The sequence below is a fragment of the Falco biarmicus genome, chromosome 5 (genome assembly GCF_023638135.1).
Source record: "Falco biarmicus isolate bFalBia1 chromosome 5, bFalBia1.pri, whole genome shotgun sequence".
Classification (NCBI taxonomy): domain Eukaryota; kingdom Metazoa; phylum Chordata; class Aves; order Falconiformes; family Falconidae; genus Falco; species Falco biarmicus.
In genome coordinates this window covers 73,864,552-73,886,569 of record NC_079292.1, presented here as the reverse complement: position 1 = coordinate 73,886,569, position 22,018 = coordinate 73,864,552, and the positions used below count along the sequence as shown (strand labels likewise).

Sequence of the window (22,018 nt, the reverse complement as noted above, 5' to 3'; positions counted from 1 at the left end):
AAGTGCAGGGCTCACATACATTGAGAAATAGATGGACTCATTCAGTACGGGCTCTATAGATCTGTAAGGGACTTACTCACTAAGCCAGATCAGGGTTTTTTGGTTGTGTTTCGGATTTTTTATTTTTATTTTATTTTATTTCAAATAAATCAATATGCTTGGGCCATTTTCCAAAGATGTGATTTGGTAAGTTTCAAGCCAAACCTCTCAAGCTTTACTCATGAGATAAGTGCTAAACAATGAGCCAGATTCATCAAAGCTTTATAGACTTACTTAAAAGAAAAAGAAACTGATTCAGCCAACTCATTCCAAGCCAAATCAGGCAGTTGAAAAATCTATTCCTGAGATTTAGGAAATCTGTCTTTTTTTAAATTATTTTTAAAATATGTTTCAAGAGTCCCTCTTTTACAGGGGCCTCAGGCAACTCTGTCCAGAACCTGTTTTTTTTCCAGTCTGATTAGGAGCAGTATATTACTCATGCCTATAGAGGATAGTTAAATTATGTTTCTTTGTATATATATACACACCCCTACATATTTTTACATATATACTTACATATATAAACATAAGGATTCAATAATTTTTGATCAAAGGTTTAATAATCGAAACAGTGGGTTTGCTTTTCAAAAAGATTAATAATGACTCTTCTGCTTTACTAAAAGAAAAAAAATCAATGGTAGTGCTAGATACCAATGTACTCTATTAATGCACAAAGATAAAAACAGTTCCATGCTCTCAGACAGGTTTATGAGCCCTAGAACATAAAATCTACACTACTCAGTACTGCCCCTTAGAGTATTTCCTAGGGGGAGGTTGTTTCCCATGTTTCTTCAGCTCTTGGTTTCTCTACCAAGAAAGATAACAACTGAGTCAAATGAGCTAGTTTTTGTGTACACCCTATAAAAATCCTACTGGAATCAGCAAAGTGTTTCAAAAAAGACATCCAATAATTATTACTAGGAGAGAGGAGGACATAGGCCTGGAGTATCCAACCAGGACGGGCCATGGTGTTGACTGTGAACAGGAAGAAGCACATACTGCCTAGCTCTGCACAGTAATGCAGTTTCTAGCATCCCACATCTAACTGTTGAGATGGAGAAAACCTGGGCTGAAAATGCTGTGCTGGGAAAGTATAGAGATCTATGCAGAAGCAGAAAACAGGCCCCCATACATCTTGTAAATTTACTAATAAATTAAACTTCAGCTCCTGAAAGTTGTTTGTGCTATAGTCATAGGCACAGACTTAGCCCTGCAGACCCTTAGGTCGCTGCCCCTCTAGTCCAGTATCAAGCATTTGCTATAAATGTATTTGTCAAAGCAATGAGGAAATGTTCAAAACCGTGCCATGCATTCTTTTCCTGTTTTGTTCTTTTCAAGGAAACTACTTCTTCCAAGAATATGGAAAGACCATATGACTTTGAACTGGAAAACCTGAAAGATCAGTGAGCCTACCTGCTAATGAGCAACTTGCTATTGAAATGAGCTCATTAGCTTTCATTTTTGCTGGCTGCTGATCGATTCATGAGCCACTTACTCGGCCTCTGTAAGCTGCACATAAATTAACAAATACATCGATTTCTACAAATAATAAATCAAGAAGTCAGTCCTTTCCGTACCTCTAGTATAAAGGCTTAGCTCCATGGCCCTCAAAATTCATCCAAAGAAAACAATGATAACATCAGTGTTCACAGATACATTGCATCTCAAATGGTAAATATTCTGCTGCAAAAATAAGCTTTGCTGGCATCTCAGAGAAGTGAATAAAAGCTTGACTCTGAAAATGTTACATACAAAATGTACAATACAAAATGCACAGAATTTTGCATGAATCTGTGTAGGTGGCAGCTCAAGAAATTCACAGTGAGGAACAACTGTCTACAGCAAGGAAAAATCCAAGCTAGATGATCTTAAAGTCCTCTTCCATCTCAGATCATCAAATTTCCATAACCTTCTTCTTATGACTGAAGCAGTGAAAGTCCTATGGCATCCCAGAGTCAGTGCTGTGTTTTTGATGTAAAAGCATTTTCTCTTGTCAACTGGTAAACTCAGTAACATAGGAACAGAACCCGTTAAACACTGTATCATTCAGCAAAAGAAGTGGTAGGGAAGGACTCCTTCACCCAAACATGCAGCCATCACGTTACCATTTTCAGCACATATGGCTATCTCCAGTGCTAGACTGACCAACCTGACTTCACCCGGCCTCCCAACTGTTTATAAAAATTATCGAAAAAATTTATACTTGGGACATGTATGCCTGCAAATTTCAAAGCATTTCAAAACACTGATTTGCAATAATTTGATGAAGGTCATGTGGGCCTTGATCCAAAGCCTATTAAAGACAAAGAAGTCTCTATATTGACTTCAAAGAGCTTTGGATTGGACCCACAGTGAGTCACTGCATAGTAAACAGAAAAATAAGGAACAGAAAACCTGGTCTAAGGAAGAGATGTCATTCTCTCCTTCATTGGCTCAGTTTACTGAAAAAGACAGGGATGTGAGACTTATTTTTCCTGCTTTTCTGTATCATACTACCAGCCCAATGAAATGGCTGTGGCCCTTTTCCCACTTACCTGTATTTCTAGGAGCATTATTCAATTCTAAAAATCCTCTGATACAGTCTAACACAGGAGCCCAACTACATTTTAGAAGCATCCTCATCACCTTGACCCTCAGCAATAACAGCATGACAGCAGCTCGCAGGAGCGCCACGGGAAAGAGCTATGGCAATTTATGCCAGCTGAGGAGGGTGCCAGAAGAGCTGGATGGCATGATCACTCCTAAATAACAGTAAGCTTAGACCTAAATGCAATAACAATAAGGAGTTAAAATATGCAGACCGGAGAACATTGCTTAATCCCAGTTTACTGAAAGGACATGTCATTTTTAGAAAGTTGTCCAAACAACTGTCTTAATATTCTACACCAAAGTGGCTATTAATCAAACAACAAAGGCCCAATTAACACATAGCTGTTGTCACCTTGATGTTAAAAGCCTCTCCCTTCCCCCTTCTTTCTTTCTTTCTGTCTTTAATGTTACAACCTAACCCAAAAATGCCTCAGGGCCCTACAGGGAAAAAAAGACAAGATAGAGGGAGGGAGGGAGGGGGAGAGGGAGAGAAAGTGGGGAGGGGAGAGAAAGAGAGAGAAAGAGAGAGAGAGAGTCTTAAATACCATCTCTCCTCTAGGCAGCAATTTCCACAGATGAAGAGGTCACCACTGTTTAACAGTGTGCTGCCACGTTAATTTAGTATGACAAGATAAAGCAGTAATCTCTGCTCGAAGAGGCTGTAAACCGCCTGCTATCCAGGGACATGCTCGAGTCGATTTGCACTGTATATCACTTTATACAATTGCCGTGACAAAGCCCCCTGAGTTCCCTCATGTAAATCTCTCTCTCTCCCTCTCAACTTCCCTGCCAGTCAGACGGTATCGGATCTGCAGTAAGCTATGCAAACTTCACGTCTTACGCATGCCATTGGATCCCAAAGCTCCCCCCTCCTTCCCCACCCCCCGCAAGAGAAGATGTTTAGGACTTTGATAATCCATTGATCCCACTTCCATATCGGCTTGTATTTTTCAATCTGTCGTGTTAAGTTGTCAGAGAGGGCGATTAAACCGATGTTTCATGTTCCGAGATTTGCGTTCCTGGGAATGATAGTTTTCAAAGCCTTTCTTGCTAGGTTCTGCTTAAAGATTATCCCTAAGAAAGCTGATGTGAATATTATTACTGGCATAAACCTGGTAATAAAACCATAAAGTGTTTTAGGTAAAGACATTTTAGAGATATTCAGGGTTATAAACATAAGAGTTTAAAGCTGGATAGAATTTGGAGTGCTTAAAAAAAAAAAAAAAAAAAAAAAAGAGAGAGAAAAAGAAAAAAAAGCGCCCTGTCAGGCTGTGGAGTTTTCTCAGCATGAAGCAAAACAACATATGTAAAAGGGAAAAGGGAACTCACATATCTATGTAAAATAAATATAATTACAGAATCACAGAAGAAGGCAGAGGAGAACATTGACCTGTGTACTTAGGAATGAAAAGAAGACAGAGCATGTGTGGCAGTGGTCATGATACTGCCTCAAATAAAATGCAGCGACAGCTATTTCAAGCAAACAGCTAAGAAAGCTGCCTGTGTCTCCAGCAGCCTGCACAGCTGAAAACCTGGTCTTCTTGTTGGGGAAATAGGGTGAATTTTTTTTCAATATGTTGCAACTCTCATATGCCATACTGCATCTCTAGAACATACAAGTTTTAAATTATGTCTCCTCTCTATTTCACATTTAATTTGTGTCGTTTTCCTATGGCCTGCAGGCATGATACAAGTCACAGCACACAATATACCAAATAACGTGCCAAAATGTGAAACTGTGCACATGTATATATATCCACTTTCTGGATTAAACATAGATGAGGACATAAATAGAATTAAAACAAGCAAAGCAAACAGGTTTCTACAGAATAAGACTGGAACTTCACTACAGTTTCTTAACTAATATGCTAGGTCTACCTACTAAGCCTATGCATACTATTTGGACTTGCCAGTACTGCTACAAAAATGACCGAGCAAGGCTAAACCAAGTATTTCGGACTCAACAGGTTACATACACTGTATTCTCTTTATTGAATTAAAATTAATAATAAAATTTGTTATTCTTTGCAGCTGATAGTAAGAATGCCAAATGCTTTATTAAGCACGTAAATTTCTAACAGTAGTTGAGAAGTAATTCCCTAAATTTAAAATGGGGAAAACCACTGGAATCAATGCCATTTTTCAGTATTGAGATAATCTTCTCAAAATAGCCTTTTAAAGATGTGTTGGATGCCTCTGTTCTCCAACAGCTAACCAGCACATTTCAAACTGTACATGTAAGAGTAAAATTTATTATTTGAACTTAACTTTGTTGACTGGATAGATGATAAAAAGTTTGCTTTCAGGGAACATTCAAATCTTATAACCCCCAATAAATACCATCAGTGCTGATTAAAAAAGAAGTCCGCTAGAATATTCACACACAGCCCCCCCCAAAAAAGTTGAACTTGCACATGGTTACTTCTACAAAAGTATGAGAGAATATTTATACAGAAATGTGTGTTATTTCTTTAACTCCACCGTGTACTGTGAATGGGATTACTCTCACCTAATTTTAGCCCCAGACATCTACTTTGAATTAGTCATCAAGGCTCCCTCTATAGTCAATAGATAAGCACTTTCATAGGGTAATTCAACTTTCTTGTCTTACATGCTTATTTTAAGATTGGGTAGGTTGTTCTAGGAGGGAGGTTATCTTTAACCTGTGAAGACAACCCAGACACCTAACTTTTATGTGCCTAAATTTTGGTGAACTAAACTGCAATCTTACTGCATGGCATTCAAGAATCTCCATGAGTATGGAAACACTAATAGACCATAGACCATCATGGATGAAGGACAAATGTAATTTCCATTGTAGGAGCACATAAACTAAGGCACAAACAAGAGAAGTGAATTGCCAACGATAAATGAACAATTGGAAAGGTGGGAATACAGTCTAACTTCACCCAGTAAACTGAAAACTGGCCTTTTTTATTAATATTTATGAAATTACAAGTACAGAGTCCATCAACTGTTTGTGGTATTTTATAGAGCAAAATAAAGATACAGGCCCTAAATATAAAAGTAAGATTTCAATCAAATTAGTTTACACACATGGAAAACTAGAGAATTCACTGTGGCCCTGTGTCAATATATTACCCAATACTCATGTTGACAGGTTCAAAACTGAAGCTGTGGTCTCTGCCCAAAAGCTAAGTTTACACTGGCCACAAGCAAACAGGAAAAGTACATCATCTACCACAGATGTATTCTTTTCAGAACTGCATCACACTATTTTCAGTTCTGCTTGTAGATACATAAAATTATGAAAACTGTTTTCCAATAGAATTTATTAAATTGGTTTTAAAAGAATTTAAACAAGTCTTATACATGTAACTATCGTGAATGATCAATCTGCTTTTCCTCACACTCCATGTTCATTACTGTCTGTGTCAAGACAATGTAAGTTTAAGAATAATAATTTTAAAAATGGTATTTGAAGATTTTATATTTATCAAAGTAAAGAATACACCTTTGACTTATACTCTAACATCAGACAGACACAGGACACAAACTCACGTGAGTTGAGTGTTTTGAGCTCTGAGATACAGAATGCTTTATATTCCCAACAGAACTAAGCACTATATAACAAATACTTATTTACAAAAAAGCAAATTCTCAGGCCAGGCAATTACCACTCACTTAAGGCTTTTTTGGTTGAAGTTATCTAACCACCATTTTCTAAACTACAGGGATCAACAGCTGAGATTACCACCCTAAGCTCCAGTTGTAACCTATGAAGAAAAATAGGCACTTCTAGGGTGTGATTTCTCTGACCTACTTAGAAGCTATGTTAGGACAAAATGAATCACGCTCCGCTATTCCCTATTTACTTCCAGTAACCATGAAGTTAAAACTGAAGTTACTGGCTTACCTCTGGACATACACTTTGCAAGCATTTAGTCTGACCAGTCCTCACCCTTGAAACCTCACACCAAAAGTGACACCGTGATTGACATGACATTGCATTATGTGTTAGTGACCACATGTATGCTAACTTCCTTCCTCTATGACAGAAAGCCGAAATGTTCTTTTACTGCACCAAGAGACCTATAATCAACAGAAATTTACTATTGAGATTGCTGTCGTATACCATAAAGCCCCCCATAGATTTAACTGAAAATTATAAAAGAAACGAAACTAACTCTCACCTACTGAGTCTAAATCCACTAAGCTCTGCATTTGTATATGGTTGTTTTCTGGAGACCCACAGATCCTGATGCTAACCTCAGCAAATGCCACTGCCTTTAAACACAGACGGATCCAAACCTGCACAACTCTCCTGATTACAACTGCAGCAGTTTCAAATAAAAAGAATGAGAAAGAGGGAAGTTTCACTTACAGTTTCAGAGATGAAACACACACTTTAAATTCAATCTAAATATCAACATAGAGGAGGGTCTGAAACATGGATATTTTGTATTATTTCTGGCTACCAGTATTAAGTAATGCAGGCTTCCACTTCTGACACGACTTAGCGTATAGATACACAAACACTCTACCACAGTAATTCAGACTTGAGATGTCAGAAGCATTTTACCTTTTGCTACAATATTTCTTCTTTTGTGTCATCAAACTCCAATCCCACAAAAAGCTATGTGCAGAAGGAGTTACAGTCAGTGACCTCTCCCTCCCTCCCTCTTGCTACCATCAGCATTAGGTTCTAATCAACCAGATTATTTTGCAGGAACAGGGTCATAAGCTAAGCATTCTCGGGCAGGAATGTTTCTTTTTTCTGTCTCTATAAAAATAAATCATGTTCTGAGTACAATATAAATAAAGATAATAACAGTCTGACGTTAGATTTTATTGGTCTATGTTTCGGACAATCCATATAATTTGCCTGTTGCCTGTACAGACTACAAAAAGTTAATCTTTACAGCCCTTTTTTTCCTTGGGGTGGATTCAGTTTTAAAAACGTATAAGAAAAGGATGTTGAAGCAGACTCTTTCCATGCATAATGACGGTCTTGTTTACACTGCTTTGACAAAAATTATCCTTCGTTAAACTGGGCACAAACTCCACTCAGTTACATCCATTGGTTTATCTAGTGATGCTAAATTCGCAGGATTCATCAAGTCTACTTCTCCTTTGCAAAAAGCAAAAATGCCTTATCTGGTCACACAACTGTACCTAAACCGGAAAAAAAGAAAGAACTTCACAGTGTTAAAGAGAATTTGGAATGAGGCTGGCCAAACTATTCAGACAAGCTTGCTACCCCAGACATAAAGGACTCTTTTTTTACTTAAGAAAGTTTGTTTCCTCCATTTAATTGCCTTGAAACACTTTGGAACATTGGTTAGTCCAGAAACATTGCAACACGTCAATCTTCTCCTGTAGGGAAGTTTCTGCACATGCCTTGGGAGCTGACCCACCTATGTTAGATGCCCATACTTAAGCAAACACATACTGAAATCTGTAGTATGTTTTACCACAGGTTTTTCTCCAGCCATGAATCTCTAGCGAAAATTAATAAACCCCTTTATTGCAGTGGGGAAGGTGGTGATATTTCACTGATATACTCAAGACAAGAGGAAGTAGTTAGCTCCATGAAAGAAAAAAAACAACATAACTGAATGACATGACACTTTAAATGCTAGTAACTGCCCGAAGCCATATTTTCAATTACCACTCACAACCATCATTACTTTTGGCCAATCTGCAAAAGCATTAGCAGCAGCAAGAAAAATCAAGTGCAAGGAAACCGGCCTTGGCACAGCCTAATCCAGCTTAAGTTTGTATAACCTGAGAAAACGTACTTAAAGAGACCAGGTAAAAAACCATGATGGAGCATTTCACTCAACCATTTAAAGGACAGAAAAGAAAGAAATGCTTCAAATTGTCACTGCAATGGGTTACATCCTAACTACGCACACAAACATTTGATAGTGAGAGAAGAGATTGTAAAACATGACTGTGTATATTGAGTGTAGCAGAAGGTTCTGGCATTTCTAGGAACCACAGCTGATAATCACAGAGATTCCTTGCAACCCTGAAATTCAAGAAACCATGACTAATACTTCACAATGCATTTCAGTTTTGGTATATCTCTACTGAAAGTAGAGCTGCATATCAAAAAACAACCATCCTCTAGTTTATTGACATTCTGTCCAAGCAAACAGTGCAATACTTTCTTTTACTGTGCAATGTCTTCATATAAGCTATTTACTAAAAGGGTTTAGAATGGATTAAATAATAAAAATGACTAAGTTAAATATGACTACAAGCAGGGGAAGAAAATGGGCAAGGCAGAAAAAAAGATTTCAGAGGACAACTGCAAGCAGGCAGAAAGCGATAGAGTAATATTGTTCTTATAGAGCTGGAAATAGAGAAAAAGGCTTTCTCACCTGCAGTGAAAAGAAAGGGAGAAAGCCACACCAGCTGCTCGGAGGAAGTAAGGTGGATACGAAAAGCATATGGAGCAGACAGAAAGCACATGGGGAAACTGTTCTGGAAGTTCTACAATAAATGGGCAACTACTGAAGCAAAAATGAGTCAAGGTGGTATGTGAATGTAGAAGTTTGCACTACACAGGGGGCAAAACTTCAACAGCTTTGATTCCCACATGCCTTGCTTTGAGGCGTGTGTCAGATAAAAGTATGGAAGTCTGGGATGCTGCTCTCTATGGTGATAGTAGTTACACTGCCAGCCCAAGGCCACTAACTTTGCAGTGCAGAAGCTTGGCCAAAGGAGGTAACCTCATCATTTGAAAGGAAAAGCATGAAAACTTAATTACACTTCTGTTGCCTTCTTTTTCCAGAACCACGGAGAACTGGGTGTTTAACTGGCAGCACAGTTTCTGCCTCACTGCAACACTGTTAAGATTCACTATCATCAAGGAAAAGGCAGCGTTTCAGAACAAACCTGGGCAGACTGCCACAGGTGACGGAGCTGGACTGGAGAAACTATATGAAGTCCACAGCTACCGTTTGAGTTCTGGTAGGATGGAAATACCATAAATTCTGCCTATGTTATGTCACACCTAGGGCTGACTGTTGAAAGCAAAAGCTGTATCAAGAAGTAGGAACACTGGAATGTAGTCTCTTTACAATGCTGCTATAATCTAAGCTGTATCAAGAAGCAGGAGCACTGAAACGTAGTCTCCTTATATTACTGCTATAAAAGTCCTGGTGGGTCTTTCTCCATACCCTAGCCTTCATCTTCATCAGTGTTCCTCAAATCGGTAGCTTCAAAATTTTGTTTCAAATCTGCGTGATTTCCCCCCTCCCTCTGGAAGACAGCATTGTCCCACTCTTCTGGGTACTGGTTACAATGTCCTGCTGTGGGCACGCTGCTGCACTCCCAAGCAGTGAAAGCTGCACATACCACTAGGCTGACCTGGCAGAGCTGATGCCAATGTGCTACTTCCAGTAAAAATGTACAGTCCTCAGTGAAATTACAGAGCAGATCTCAGTAAGTGTGTGTAATCCCAAACTGAGCTACTTACTGAAGGGAGCACGGACTGAGATACTAATTTGGAATGAAATCACTGTGGCCACTGTAGAAGTCCTAGGGCAGATTACCTTGCCTAGAAAGATGATCAAGGGTTTTTTCTTTTAAGGCTTACATACTTTTTTGATAGTGCCCTTAACAGTTCATAAGAGAGACCATCTGGTTCAAATATTCCTACCAACTGTGGGCTTTATGGTTTTACCTATCTTTTCCTGTGAAATTTTTCAGCTATTCACTTGAATTCACTAGTATTTATGCAAGAAGCTTAAATTAAGATATTTTCCAGTATGAAGTGAGTGAATTTACTCCTAGGCATATAATCACTTGCAAACAATGGATACATACAGTTCCCAGCACTTCTATAAAACAAAGGTGTTTACTTTTCTGTTGATTATTTTCTGCTTAACTGCATTCAAATGAATCCATTAAAAACGTGACTGCTTCACAGTAAGATGATCTTCAGCAAAAACAAACAACTGCTGTTTCCACTTCTCCTCATGGCCTTTAAAAACTACAGTCATCTGCACCCTGGTATTTCAGGCAATTTCTGGATGGTAAGTATGGTCTTGATTTGTTAATTTATTGTTTTAAATGTGGTTTTAACCCTCCCGATTGGGGAAAAAAAATAATGTTTTCTTACTTCATTACTTATTTATTATCCCCTAACAAACCTTTGGACCTTTCAGAGTCTGACCAAAACACCGATGGGTCATTTCAAACCTCATTCATTCTTCCTGCCCACTGACTTCAGCTGGAATGGTATATCCACTCCGGTCCTCCATAGCCACAAGTAAGCAAAACCCACTGTTTTAAGAGACTGGTAGAACAAACCAAGGGAACTTCCATAAACTAGCATAATGCTTCTGAATGATGCTATGGCTTTGATCTCTGTCTCACCTGAAGACTTTTTTTTTTTTTTTTTTTTCCCATTTACCTGCCCTATATAGGACCTGCACAACAAGTAATTTGCAAGTAATTGCTAATACTGTTAAGTATTACTTACACAGATGGGACAGGACTGGAGAGCTGGGAGAATACAGAACATGACAAGGAGGACAGGCAGGTTATAATAACTTAAATGTAAGATACTTTTTCATGCAGATACGAGAAGCAACAGCTTTTTCTGGCTTCATCACAACTGGTTCTCAAGGACTGCAGAGAGTTTTCTAGGGTCTGGACTAAATGACACAGTAGGCAACTTCTACAGCTGTTTGACGGGTCTTGGCTGATTCTTTATTATTTGTTCCCTTTCCTAATAGCCCACAGAATCATTCTCTGAAACAGTACAAGTGTAAAGATTGAAAAGATCAAACTCTGATAGAAGCCTGAAATTGTATCTGTGCAAACTGCTTTCACATGCTACTTTTGTGATGACATTTATAATGCAATGTTTGTAACAATATGATTTCATCATCTTATAAATATCAATTTACCATTAAGGGAGGAAAGAAAAAACATCAAAAAAAGACAAATGCAAACTTACCACCGTTTCTGCTGGTTTAATTGAACCAGTATTGTTCAGATAAACCTATCTCTTACAAAAACAACAGTTTATAGTTTAAACTGAAATCGTGTGTGTGTGTGTGTGTGTGTGTGTGTGTGTGTGTTGTAATTATGGTGCCTGCTAACAATTTCATACTGCCACATTGCACATATGGCTTCCAAGCTAGCTTTATCTGAATCTTTGTGAATCTATTCTCTGTGCTATTAAACTGAGCACATTCCACATCGTTCAAAAGTAATTACACTTTTGTCTAGAGTGTAGGAGACTGCGCTCCCCAAACAATGAAATTCTCATTATTAGAGCTGGCACAATAATGGCACTGGTGTTCACAACACTGTGCATTGTACCATCACAATAACTTATCCTAAGCTTGATGCACAAAGGTACACTGGAAATTAAAATTTCTCTAAAACCACTGTGGTGTGTGGTTGTTTTTTTTTAATAGGCATTCTTTAGCTCAGTATAATTAGAGTCCTATTTGACTTTTTAAAAAGCTATATGCATTCAGATTACCATCCTCTCTGCAACTTCTGAATAGTGGCTAAGTGCTCTAGCCGCATATTGTTCTGATCCAATACCATTCACATGCTGATGACCCAGACCAACAGGTGAAGTGCAGGCCAGGATGTATGTGACAAGAGAATTCAAATGCGGCATTAAACACCCTTTTATTCTGGACAAGTGGAGGAAAAGCATGAAGCAATGTGTTGATAAGCTCTTTGACCAGTAGTACTGTTATTCTTAATATGACCAAAATTTCTTAATATTAATCCCAAGTTACAGAGGAGTAACTGCATTCACCACAGAAATGCAGCATTTTTTAGAGTGAAACAATAAAGCTACTTAACAGTGCACTGTAGTATTTCCTATCAATTTTAAAGCACTGCTGAAAATTAATTCTAAATCCCACTGAAAGTGCTGGACTAATGTGGGCTAGCAGTGCAGTCATACAGTTTGGAACAACTGGACAATGTCAAAATTGTATCTTACCAGTTTGAACTTTTGGTCAGAGCTTTCCTTTTTATTATTTTTTTATTATTTTTTAAAAAAATTGTCCAGCATTTGATTGTTACTCTACAGTTAAGAAGAATGACTGAATTTGACCACACTGTATCATGTCTGTGGTATACTTTAATCAGTGCTTTTAACCTTGGCATCTCTTATTTTCAGAAATTAGCACACAGACACCACTGGTGAGATCAGTAGCCTTGAGAGGTGGCAAAAGCAACATGGTAAGGCAGACAAATAGGAATACACAAAATGAACCCTCATAAGTTAGATGAGCTAACAACTATCTGTGCTATCCAAATACTGTAGCATTAACAGGTTTCTTCAAAAGAGGTATTGACTGATACTGTAATCCTCAAGCGTTTCCCCACTAAGCTTATGGCCTGCTATGAATGTCCTAAGGGGGCTCTTGGATATATTTTAGGTCAAATGATTTGTCTTGTATTTTCTACTGAGCCTTTGATTTAAGCCTGACAAATTATTGTTTCTTTTCTTATTAGTGGAAGAACTTTCCTACTTACAGTAAGTATCTACTTTATTCTATCAAGAGGAAGAGAGTTTGGGATAGAGCTGTCCCTGCCTTTCACAGAACCACAGAATGGTTGAGGTTGGAAGGGACCTCTGCAGGTCATCTGGTCCAACTTCCCTGCTCAAGCAGGGCTACCTAGAGTCAGCTGCCTAGGACCATGTCCAGATGGAGTTTGAATATCTCCAAGGAGGGAGAGTCCATAATCTCCCTGGACAACCTGTTCCTGTCCTCAGTCATCCTCACAGTAAAAAGCATTTTCTGATGTTCCAGTGGAGGCTCCTGAGTTCCCATTTGTGCCCAGTGCACTAGCCTTTCTCTGGCTGTAGTCCGAGCATCCTCCAAAATGCTCTGTTCATTTTGATGGGAAGATGGGTTTTGCAGCTTTTTTGCCAATTTTAGTTAAGTTTGAAGATTTCTTTCTAGGGATTTTGCCCACCTTTTATAAAAATTTATCCAACATTCCAAGCTCTGTCTCCAAGCTGGCAGTTGTTATAACTTGGTAAAGTGCAACACAGTAAATTTTCAAAATTCTAAGTTGGGTACACTGTTGAGTTATCGCCCTGATGCAATCAGCCATTTACCTTAAAGATCCTAGGATGTCCCAGCTGGCAGGACTTGTAAAAGGAAGCACAGCTGGAAGTAACCTATGAAACAGAGGGTCAATTAGCAGCTAGAAAAGTGAGGCCAAGAAAATTATTCTCAAGGCTGAAATTGTTTTCCTAACTGTCCCTTCATGACCCAGTGCTAAGAGGCAGAATATGAGGAGGCAGGGACAGCTGTGGTGACAAGAGGAATTTAGCTATGCAGACTACTGATGAGACAAAGCTGTGTAATTCCATACCTTTTACAGATACCTTGGCTGTGGCTTTGCTCAGCTGAAATTGTTCTGTAAGCCAAATGGGTGTTGTACATGTAGCTAAGACAGAAAGATACCATAGCTATCTAAGAATCCCTTCAGAGAAGAGTCTCAGCCAACTCATCATACAGCATCAAGCAGTATGTTTTAGAGGGGTGCAGCGGAGTGATGCACTACAGGATTTCAGACTGGCTGTACATTTGATCTTTGGCAGGGATCTGTAAAGGTGTACCCTGCTAAGGACGGCATGTGGCTGCAAAATAAGAACTCCATAGTCACTTGCAGACTCAGTCAGTAGATGCAGCAATACAGCTGACAAGCTATTACGAAGTGTGAAGCACACTGCTGGAGCTTTATCAATAAAACTGTATTGGACCGCACTGCGTGGTGGTGCGCGCAGATGTGCATAAACCTGGGTTTGCTTCCTAGAGACTGTAAAATAGCATAGAACATCAATTCAAACAGTATAAAAATTACCTCTGTAATGCTACCAAAGTAAATTCCTTTCGTAACTGCTAATCACCCAAAATGAAGTAATCTAAAAGTCATCCAAGCATAGGTTCACTTATTTCCTTCTTATAACTACATGCCACAACAACACAGAAAGTGATAATGTATGTTTTACTCATTTACACTGATCACTTCTTTCTGGAGACGTATAGGCTACATCCTTTCTGACCTACCTGGAGGATGATTTTTCCACAACACACCTCACTAAAAGAGAGGTATTGCCAAAATGTCACGTCCATACAAAGTAGCAGATTTCTTAAATATTCACGAAGACAAAACGAGGCCCTACAACCCTGCAAACACGCTTCAGATAAGCTTATGCATCTCACCACTACAGTAAAGCTGTCCAAAACATGCAGTAATTCCCTATCTTGTATTACAAAAGAGACAGAACACACTGCTTTGACATCATGTTAGACGTAGCCTTCACAGCAGGAAGTCACAGTAGATGATCAGCTAAACTTCTTGGTCTTAAAAACTATAAATGAATAAAGAAGTTAGTTAAAATCAGTTACAGTTAAGTGTTTCAGTGAGGTGTAGTTAAAATACTCCTGCTGGGCTCCTTAGAAGACAATGAGTTTTTATTTCATTAGGGTCTGATTCTACACTACTGATGTCATCACAAGTTTATCTATTGACTTAAATGTTGTCAGGAACAACCCCCTATCTTCAATACATTCTCTTAAAATAGGGAAAAATACAGCAAAACTCATACACCAGTTACATACCCTAACATCCCATTGGCTGGAACTGTATATTAATGAAATACAACTCCATAAAACATATGATAAAGAAGTAAACAAGCTAGAAAAAGATAATGATGTGCCTGCCCATGAGTAATTTTTCCAGTGACCTTTTTCCTTCGTTTGAAGTTGCAACAACACAAAGTAAAATTAAATATTCCAAACCACTGTTTGAACTTAAGCATTAGACGAAAAAGGAAGAAAAATGGATCAGAATCAGTGAGTTACTTAGTCTAGGACAGAGCTTCAGTGAATATCCACTGACTTGGTCCTATGAGATATAATAATCCCTAAGGCTTTTTACTTAGGGCTTGTTACGTATGTGTCATGAGCTGTAAGGTCTTAAATACCACTATGGAGCTATTGCAGGGTTTTATGAGAACACACTATCACCTATTTTGCAATGCTTTTTAAAAAGCCTTCAAATATACAGGTCCATTCATTATCTTCACTTAAAGTGAAATTGTCAGTGCCCTTGTCAAAGTGGAGGACTAACAGAAAAGTTACAATTTGTAAACAGGCAAGAGCTGTGTAAGTGTGTTCACAACAGGCAGCTTTGTCGAGGTGCCCAAGTCCTGGTGTTTCAATGCCTTTCCCTACTCCTTTCAACTTTTATAAAAATATATATCACCACAGTCTGCATGAAGGGCCCAAGCTTGTCACGTTACAATAGTGACACTTCGACATGAGTGAGGAACACAGCATTGCTTTTTGTTTCTTATGTTTGTCTGCTTTTAGATAAAGCCAATCCTGGACTTCCAATGGGCTGCTAAATGTAATTAATTAAGTGCACAGTGTCATTTGTAAAGTGCACAAAAAGGTGGGAATTCATAAATGAAAAAGTGGTGCGCTGATTTAATTCCACAAGCACAGCAAATTTTCTTGTAGGTATCTCTGGCATGTGATATACGCATCAGACATGAATTTTTAAAACTAGCAAAATCCAAAGTTGCTTTTTTTACCCTTTATACAGACTTCCATGCCTTACTATTGCATAAACTTGGCATTGGGGCAATATTTCAGATACCATGCCAAACATGACTCTCACTTACAGTGTTCCAAAACCATTTACTGTTTGCTGAACACATACACTTCAAACTCACATCACTGTAGCTAAAAAATTTTAGCACCCTAAATGCCAGCAGGCAAAGGTGAGGAAAAGTGGAGTTTGCACTGCAAGTGATTTAGCATTTGTAGTGGAGGGTAAAGGCAGTCCAGCTAGGTCAAAGCTTTCACATTATTGTAGCATGTTCTGTACGTGTAACTGTGCATTGTATACTCCATAAAGTACAGATCTGGATGCCAAAGTACTGTAGATGCAGAATTCAAAGAATGGATGTAAGCACAATAGACCATTAGCAAACCTACCATTGTGTTGTGCTGAGAAGTGGGAGTCCTATGGCCACAGTTCTCTTGCGTCAGCAGAGAAACTGGCTGAAATTCCTCAGAGTGAGGCTTGTTGGGAAAACTCACATGCAAGGGAAGGTGAAAGGCTGGGAGCCCGTCACTCTCCTCTTCTCCCACTTTCTGTCTGCTTGTCACCATGGCTACCTCTCCATCTGCTTCCCCATACGGAGAGGCTGGTCGCTTGGAAGACATCCTGGAAGGAACAAAAGAGGAGAAAATAATGAAACCTCCAAATAAATCCTTAATGCCGTCATTGTGTGGTTAGGGGCCATTGTAACAGAAATGCCTTTTTTGTGCTGGCAGAGAGCAGGAAACCATCCAAATACCACTGCAAAGCATACACAATTGGGAACAATGGCCAAGCAGGTAGCAACAGAACAGTGGCTTGTTTGTTGTGAGAATAATACACTAATATAGCACTCTCTTGTATTCTGGCTTCTTAAACATGAAAATTCACCTAAGAAGAATGTATAATGAAATGCAATTCCTTTAAAAAAATACCCATCTGGTTTTGCATTTGCAAGAGACTGTAAGAAGACAGAACGTCTCCTGATACACACTATTGTCAACTTAGCTTTTAAGGAATAATCATCTGCATGTATTTAGCCATAACTGATTTAAAAAAAAATAAAAAGTAGTAAAATAAAATACAATAAAATAACTTACTAGCAAGCCAAAATGTCTGTGTTTATAAAACTTCACCTATGTGAACAACAGAGTGTTACAGTCATGTTGCAAGAATCTTTTTAGGTTCACAGATCCGAGATAGTTAAGCAATTAAACATTTGGAAATCAATAACCTAAGCTTTTTGACAACACAAATTCAGAGTTGCATTCAGTGAATGAAGATTTGCTATCAAGATACCATACTTCCTACCTATAGCCCGATCAGAAAAAAATACATGTAAATTTAATTTACATCTGTATCTATATAAAAAAAGGATATACAAGAAAGACACATAGAGCACAGTGTAAAAACCACACACAAATGTTGACTTAAAATTCAGGACCACATTTCAAATTTTTTTAAACTGTCTGGTAACACTGTTGTGACAGCACGTGTATATCTTCAACTTTTGGAAAGACTGAAAGAAACCTTATGTCATTGGAAAATCCAGTTTTCCTCCAAGCCAGGCACTACTGAAAATCTTACAGGACAATCTGAACCCAGAATATTTCCAGCTTGGTCTTTAAAGTAGAGTGGTCCAGTGAAGTATCAAGATGCAGACAAGTTCTGGGATTAATTACAGCAACATTGTTCATGAAAACCAGGGCATGTGCATGGATGGCATAATGGGGCACTGCGCTAAGCAGGGGCACCTGTAATAAGGAGTGGAATGAGAAATAAGAAATCCTATAGGCATAATCAAAAGAAGAAAAGAAAGGAAAAAAAAAACCAGAAAAAATTCACAGAAAATGGGAAGTTATGAGCAAGGTGACTGAAGACTATTGTATGTAAAAGTTGAAAAGACAGGCTGAAGTAATACTGCTCCTCCTCAAAAATCTAGTATTTATGATTCTAATTACCCCATTTTGATTTTCCACTTCACAGTTAAAGGACTGCATTTCAAAAGCCCAGCAGCCTCTTGAACCATGTGTGGGGCTGCTGTGAGGTGGAGCATGTCCATACGATTTGGCATATTGAGCACGAAATGGTTCTTAGCAGCAGTCAACTGGGTCTGAAAACAAACAGTGACTTTAAACAGCCCTTTGTTAGGACTTACTTTGTTTCTAATGATCTCATTTTGAGCTTTGCCTCCGGAGCCAAGTCAGATTACATCTAAAAAAAAATTATAACCAACACCAAAACAAAACAACAAAAAAACCACCTCAGACAAAAAAATCCCTACCAGAACCTATACTCAGCTGCACATCGCCTGTTCTGAACACCACCTATTGCCTGCACATAGAGAAGCAATCTGTATTTTCTATTAGTGTTTGACTTAGTCCAACAGACTAACACTTCATACATCCTACCTGAATTCTGTCTTCTAGGCTTTCCCACCTACATGTCTGCAGCGAAGCATATGTATAAAGACAGAGATCACCAGATAGACTCTTACTGGCAGTTTTCTACTAGCCCACTGAATTCAGCATTTTACAGCTATGTTTGACGTGACAGATCCCAAGCTTTTCGTCTGCAGAAACCATGCAACTCCCTCCCGAAGTTACTGTGAATTATTCATATTCTGCATTGCACTGCACCAAGATACACATTTGCTATTGATTCTGAGTGTAACATTTTGGTTACTCATTTCAACGCTTCAATAGAAGCTTGGGTTTGTACAAAATCTCTCTTTCTAAAAATCAGCACTAAGCAATTGTCTCAATTTTGGCAAAAAAAAGGGAAGAACACAAAATCATTAGTCAATTATTCCACAGTAACGTCCTATACTTCAGGATATTTATATTCCATAAGATGGCTGCAAATATTGTAAACCATCCACAAAAGCCTCCACTACAATTCATTTTGACAATAAAACATAGAGGACACCTTGCTTTGTATTGATGATTTGTATTATATACTGTATACCCAAACTGTGTTAAAAACTCCTACTGCTGTTAACCCAGAATAACCCAGACACTGTCACATAGCTTCACAAGGAGAGTTTGACTATCATGTTGAAATAAAGCTCTTCAGCTAACTTTATAAGAGAGTATATGGTTTCCTCTACTGTGTTCAGTTAAGATGCTGCAGACCATCATCGCCTTCTGCTTGTCACTGTTCCCAACAGGGATGATATCATTTTCTGCAGGGAATTTATAAAAACAGGCGAGGAATGCAATAGAGGTGACCACCTCCATGAGCAATAACAGAGGTTATTATGGTTTTGATCTAAACCAAAATCCTATGGGTTGGATTGTCAACCAATCTACAGTGATACTAGAGAGGGAAGAAGAAACTGTTTCCTTCCTCTTACAGCTGTTAAAAGATCCTGTTTAAATTACAAGCCACATGCTGATCACAATACTAGAAGGCTAAAAAACTGCTGAGATGGCTAGGACAGCAAAGTTAAGGATTTCATCTGCATTAGTCTTCCAAGTGACTAAGACACTCAAAGAAACTGATGCACAACCTTAGATAAGGGTCACACAGCTCAGACGACAACAGCAATTTGCTTTCAGGTAGCTCTGTCCATAGGGAACATGAGTGAGGCATAATCTGGCCCTTCGGAAATCTCATCATCTCCTTTAACATCACACACAAGCAACAGAGTTTTGCAGAAGTTACTTACTCCTTATGAACAGCTGGGAAATTTCCACAAGAAAACCTGGGAGATTTAAATAAACAAATAAATTCATATCTACTTTTGGAAACATCTTCCAAAAGCACAGTAAGTGTCAAAGCCTACAGCACCAAAGGACCAAATCTCTGATAGGTTTATGAGCAGAAAACAACATGATATAAGGTAAATTCATTCACCGATGGTCTTTCATTATTTCTACAGCCTTACTGGTCCCTTTTCTGAATTTGAAATGTTCCCACATTGTGTATCCTTAAATTCTCTTCCTTTCATACATCTTCATTTTCCTACAAAGCTAATACTAGGGTATAACAGATTATGTATCTGAAAGGCAATTAGAGTTCCCATTATAAACAATGCCGAAAGGGAAACAGCTAAATTCTGAGTAACAACGTTAACAGAAACTGAGCTCTTTTAAACAGATCTAGGTCTAATGAAGGACTGGAATTATCCCATCTTCACAAAGGACTGCAAATATCCTGGATCTACCCTCAGTGATAATATGGCAGTTTACAACTTACACGACTTCAAGATCTTTTCCTCAAACTAGTTTAAATTCAGAAGGGCTTTCAATTACAGCCCTCTGAAAGAAGGTTTACAATGAGAGAGTTTCTTCAAACATCAACTTATGGATAGGATTAAAAAAACCAACAAATCCCCAAGATATAACTCTCAGAAAAGTTAGCAATACAGTGGACCAGATTCTGAATCTAAAAGGGTGTTTCTACAGATGAAATCTGTCATAACTTAAGACCTGCAAGAAGACTTGCATTTTGAACTGTCATTAATCATTTCTACTGAATATAAATATCAAAATGGTAATTTTTTTAGACAATCTAAATCTGCAAATTTCAGGCACAGTGGGACACTGGCAGTGCCCAGCCCACTTTAGAGACACATTTGACTGATGAAATGTACCCCCACACTCAGATTTTTATCAGTGGTTAGGATGGAATTGACAATTTAGTTATGGTGATGAATTCAAATACAACCCGGTTTCTTGTAAAGGGACTCTTTTTTTCTGGTTTTGGAAAGGCTTCTTAGTATGCACAAACTGCAGCAAAAAAACATGCCTTTTGTTAGATTTTCATTAAATAAATGCTTTTCCTGGTAGCAAGAATGTTGATTTTTTTTCAGGGAAGTAAAATCTCACTCTTCTAACTCAGTCTTATCCCACAAATATTTGATGCGATTCATCTTACAATAGCTTCTCCACGTATTTCTTTACTCCCGTTCAATTTACAACAGACTCTTTGTAGGCTTAAACTGATACCCTGTGTCTATTGATCTCAGTGTTTTTGGACTGACTTCAGCATGGCTGGATTTTCCCACTGGAGAGAGTAAGAGCTACACTACGTCCGCATGAATTGTTTCCTCATGCCATCAACAAGTAATTGGTTTCATCCAAATAATTTCAGGCAACCAAATAACAATAATTTGTTCGGGGGGGGGGGGGGGGGGGGGGAGGGTGAAATTCCTCTTGAGTTCAGTGGCTCACAAAAGTGGTCTTTCCACAGTTCTATTATTAATATTAATATTATTATTTTTAACAGAACCTCATTTAAGTGTCCCCACTTATATTTCCATTTGTTCATTGGTTTCAGTTCATTTCATACAAGACTGTATACCCAAAATAAATCTAAAATTGTATCCAGTATTCAAGGAGATAGTGCCCTCTAGCACACAACCAACATCCATCCCAATCTGATTGCTCAAGCCATAAAATTTATGAAATTTTATGTCATAAAACTCTAATCTTGTTACATTAAGCAAAATACCTCAGAAACATTTCAGATACCCACAAAAGCTTTTGGAGAAATGGCTTATCCATGTCTTCAAAAGTGACAAACACAGATGTGTCAGGAGAAAAAGATATGAGGCCATAAATCTTAACTTGTTGGGAGTTAATTAAGGGATTCATCAATCATTACACAGCTCACCCCATACATACACAGGCAAAATCCCGTCAGCTGCCACAACCCACAGCAATCTACAGGTTAAAAACTCCCAAAGTCCCTCTGTTCTGACTATTTATAAATGACTTTGTATAATCTAGCATTAAGACCTGTAATTATAAAACAGCATTAAAACAGGCCTGCATGGTTATGGATAATTATAGTTGGTACACTTTTT

At 38.3% G+C, this 22,018-nt stretch overlaps 1 protein-coding gene across 10 annotated transcripts in view; it reads right to left on the bottom strand.

The window, feature by feature from the left end:
• Positions 1–22,018, bottom strand: part of SOX5 (SRY-box transcription factor 5) — a 297,069-nt gene that overhangs the window by 242,735 nt on the left and 32,316 nt on the right. For 7 of the 10 annotated variants that reach the window (XM_056340467.1, XM_056340470.1, XM_056340476.1 and 4 more), the window contains exon 2: positions 16,602–16,833. In XM_056340467.1, the coding sequence (XP_056196442.1) occupies positions 16,602–16,833 (232 nt within the window). The remainder of the gene's footprint in view (positions 1–16,601; positions 16,834–22,018) is intronic. The other 3 variants (XM_056340473.1, XM_056340474.1, XM_056340475.1) reach the window with 1 other exon arrangement.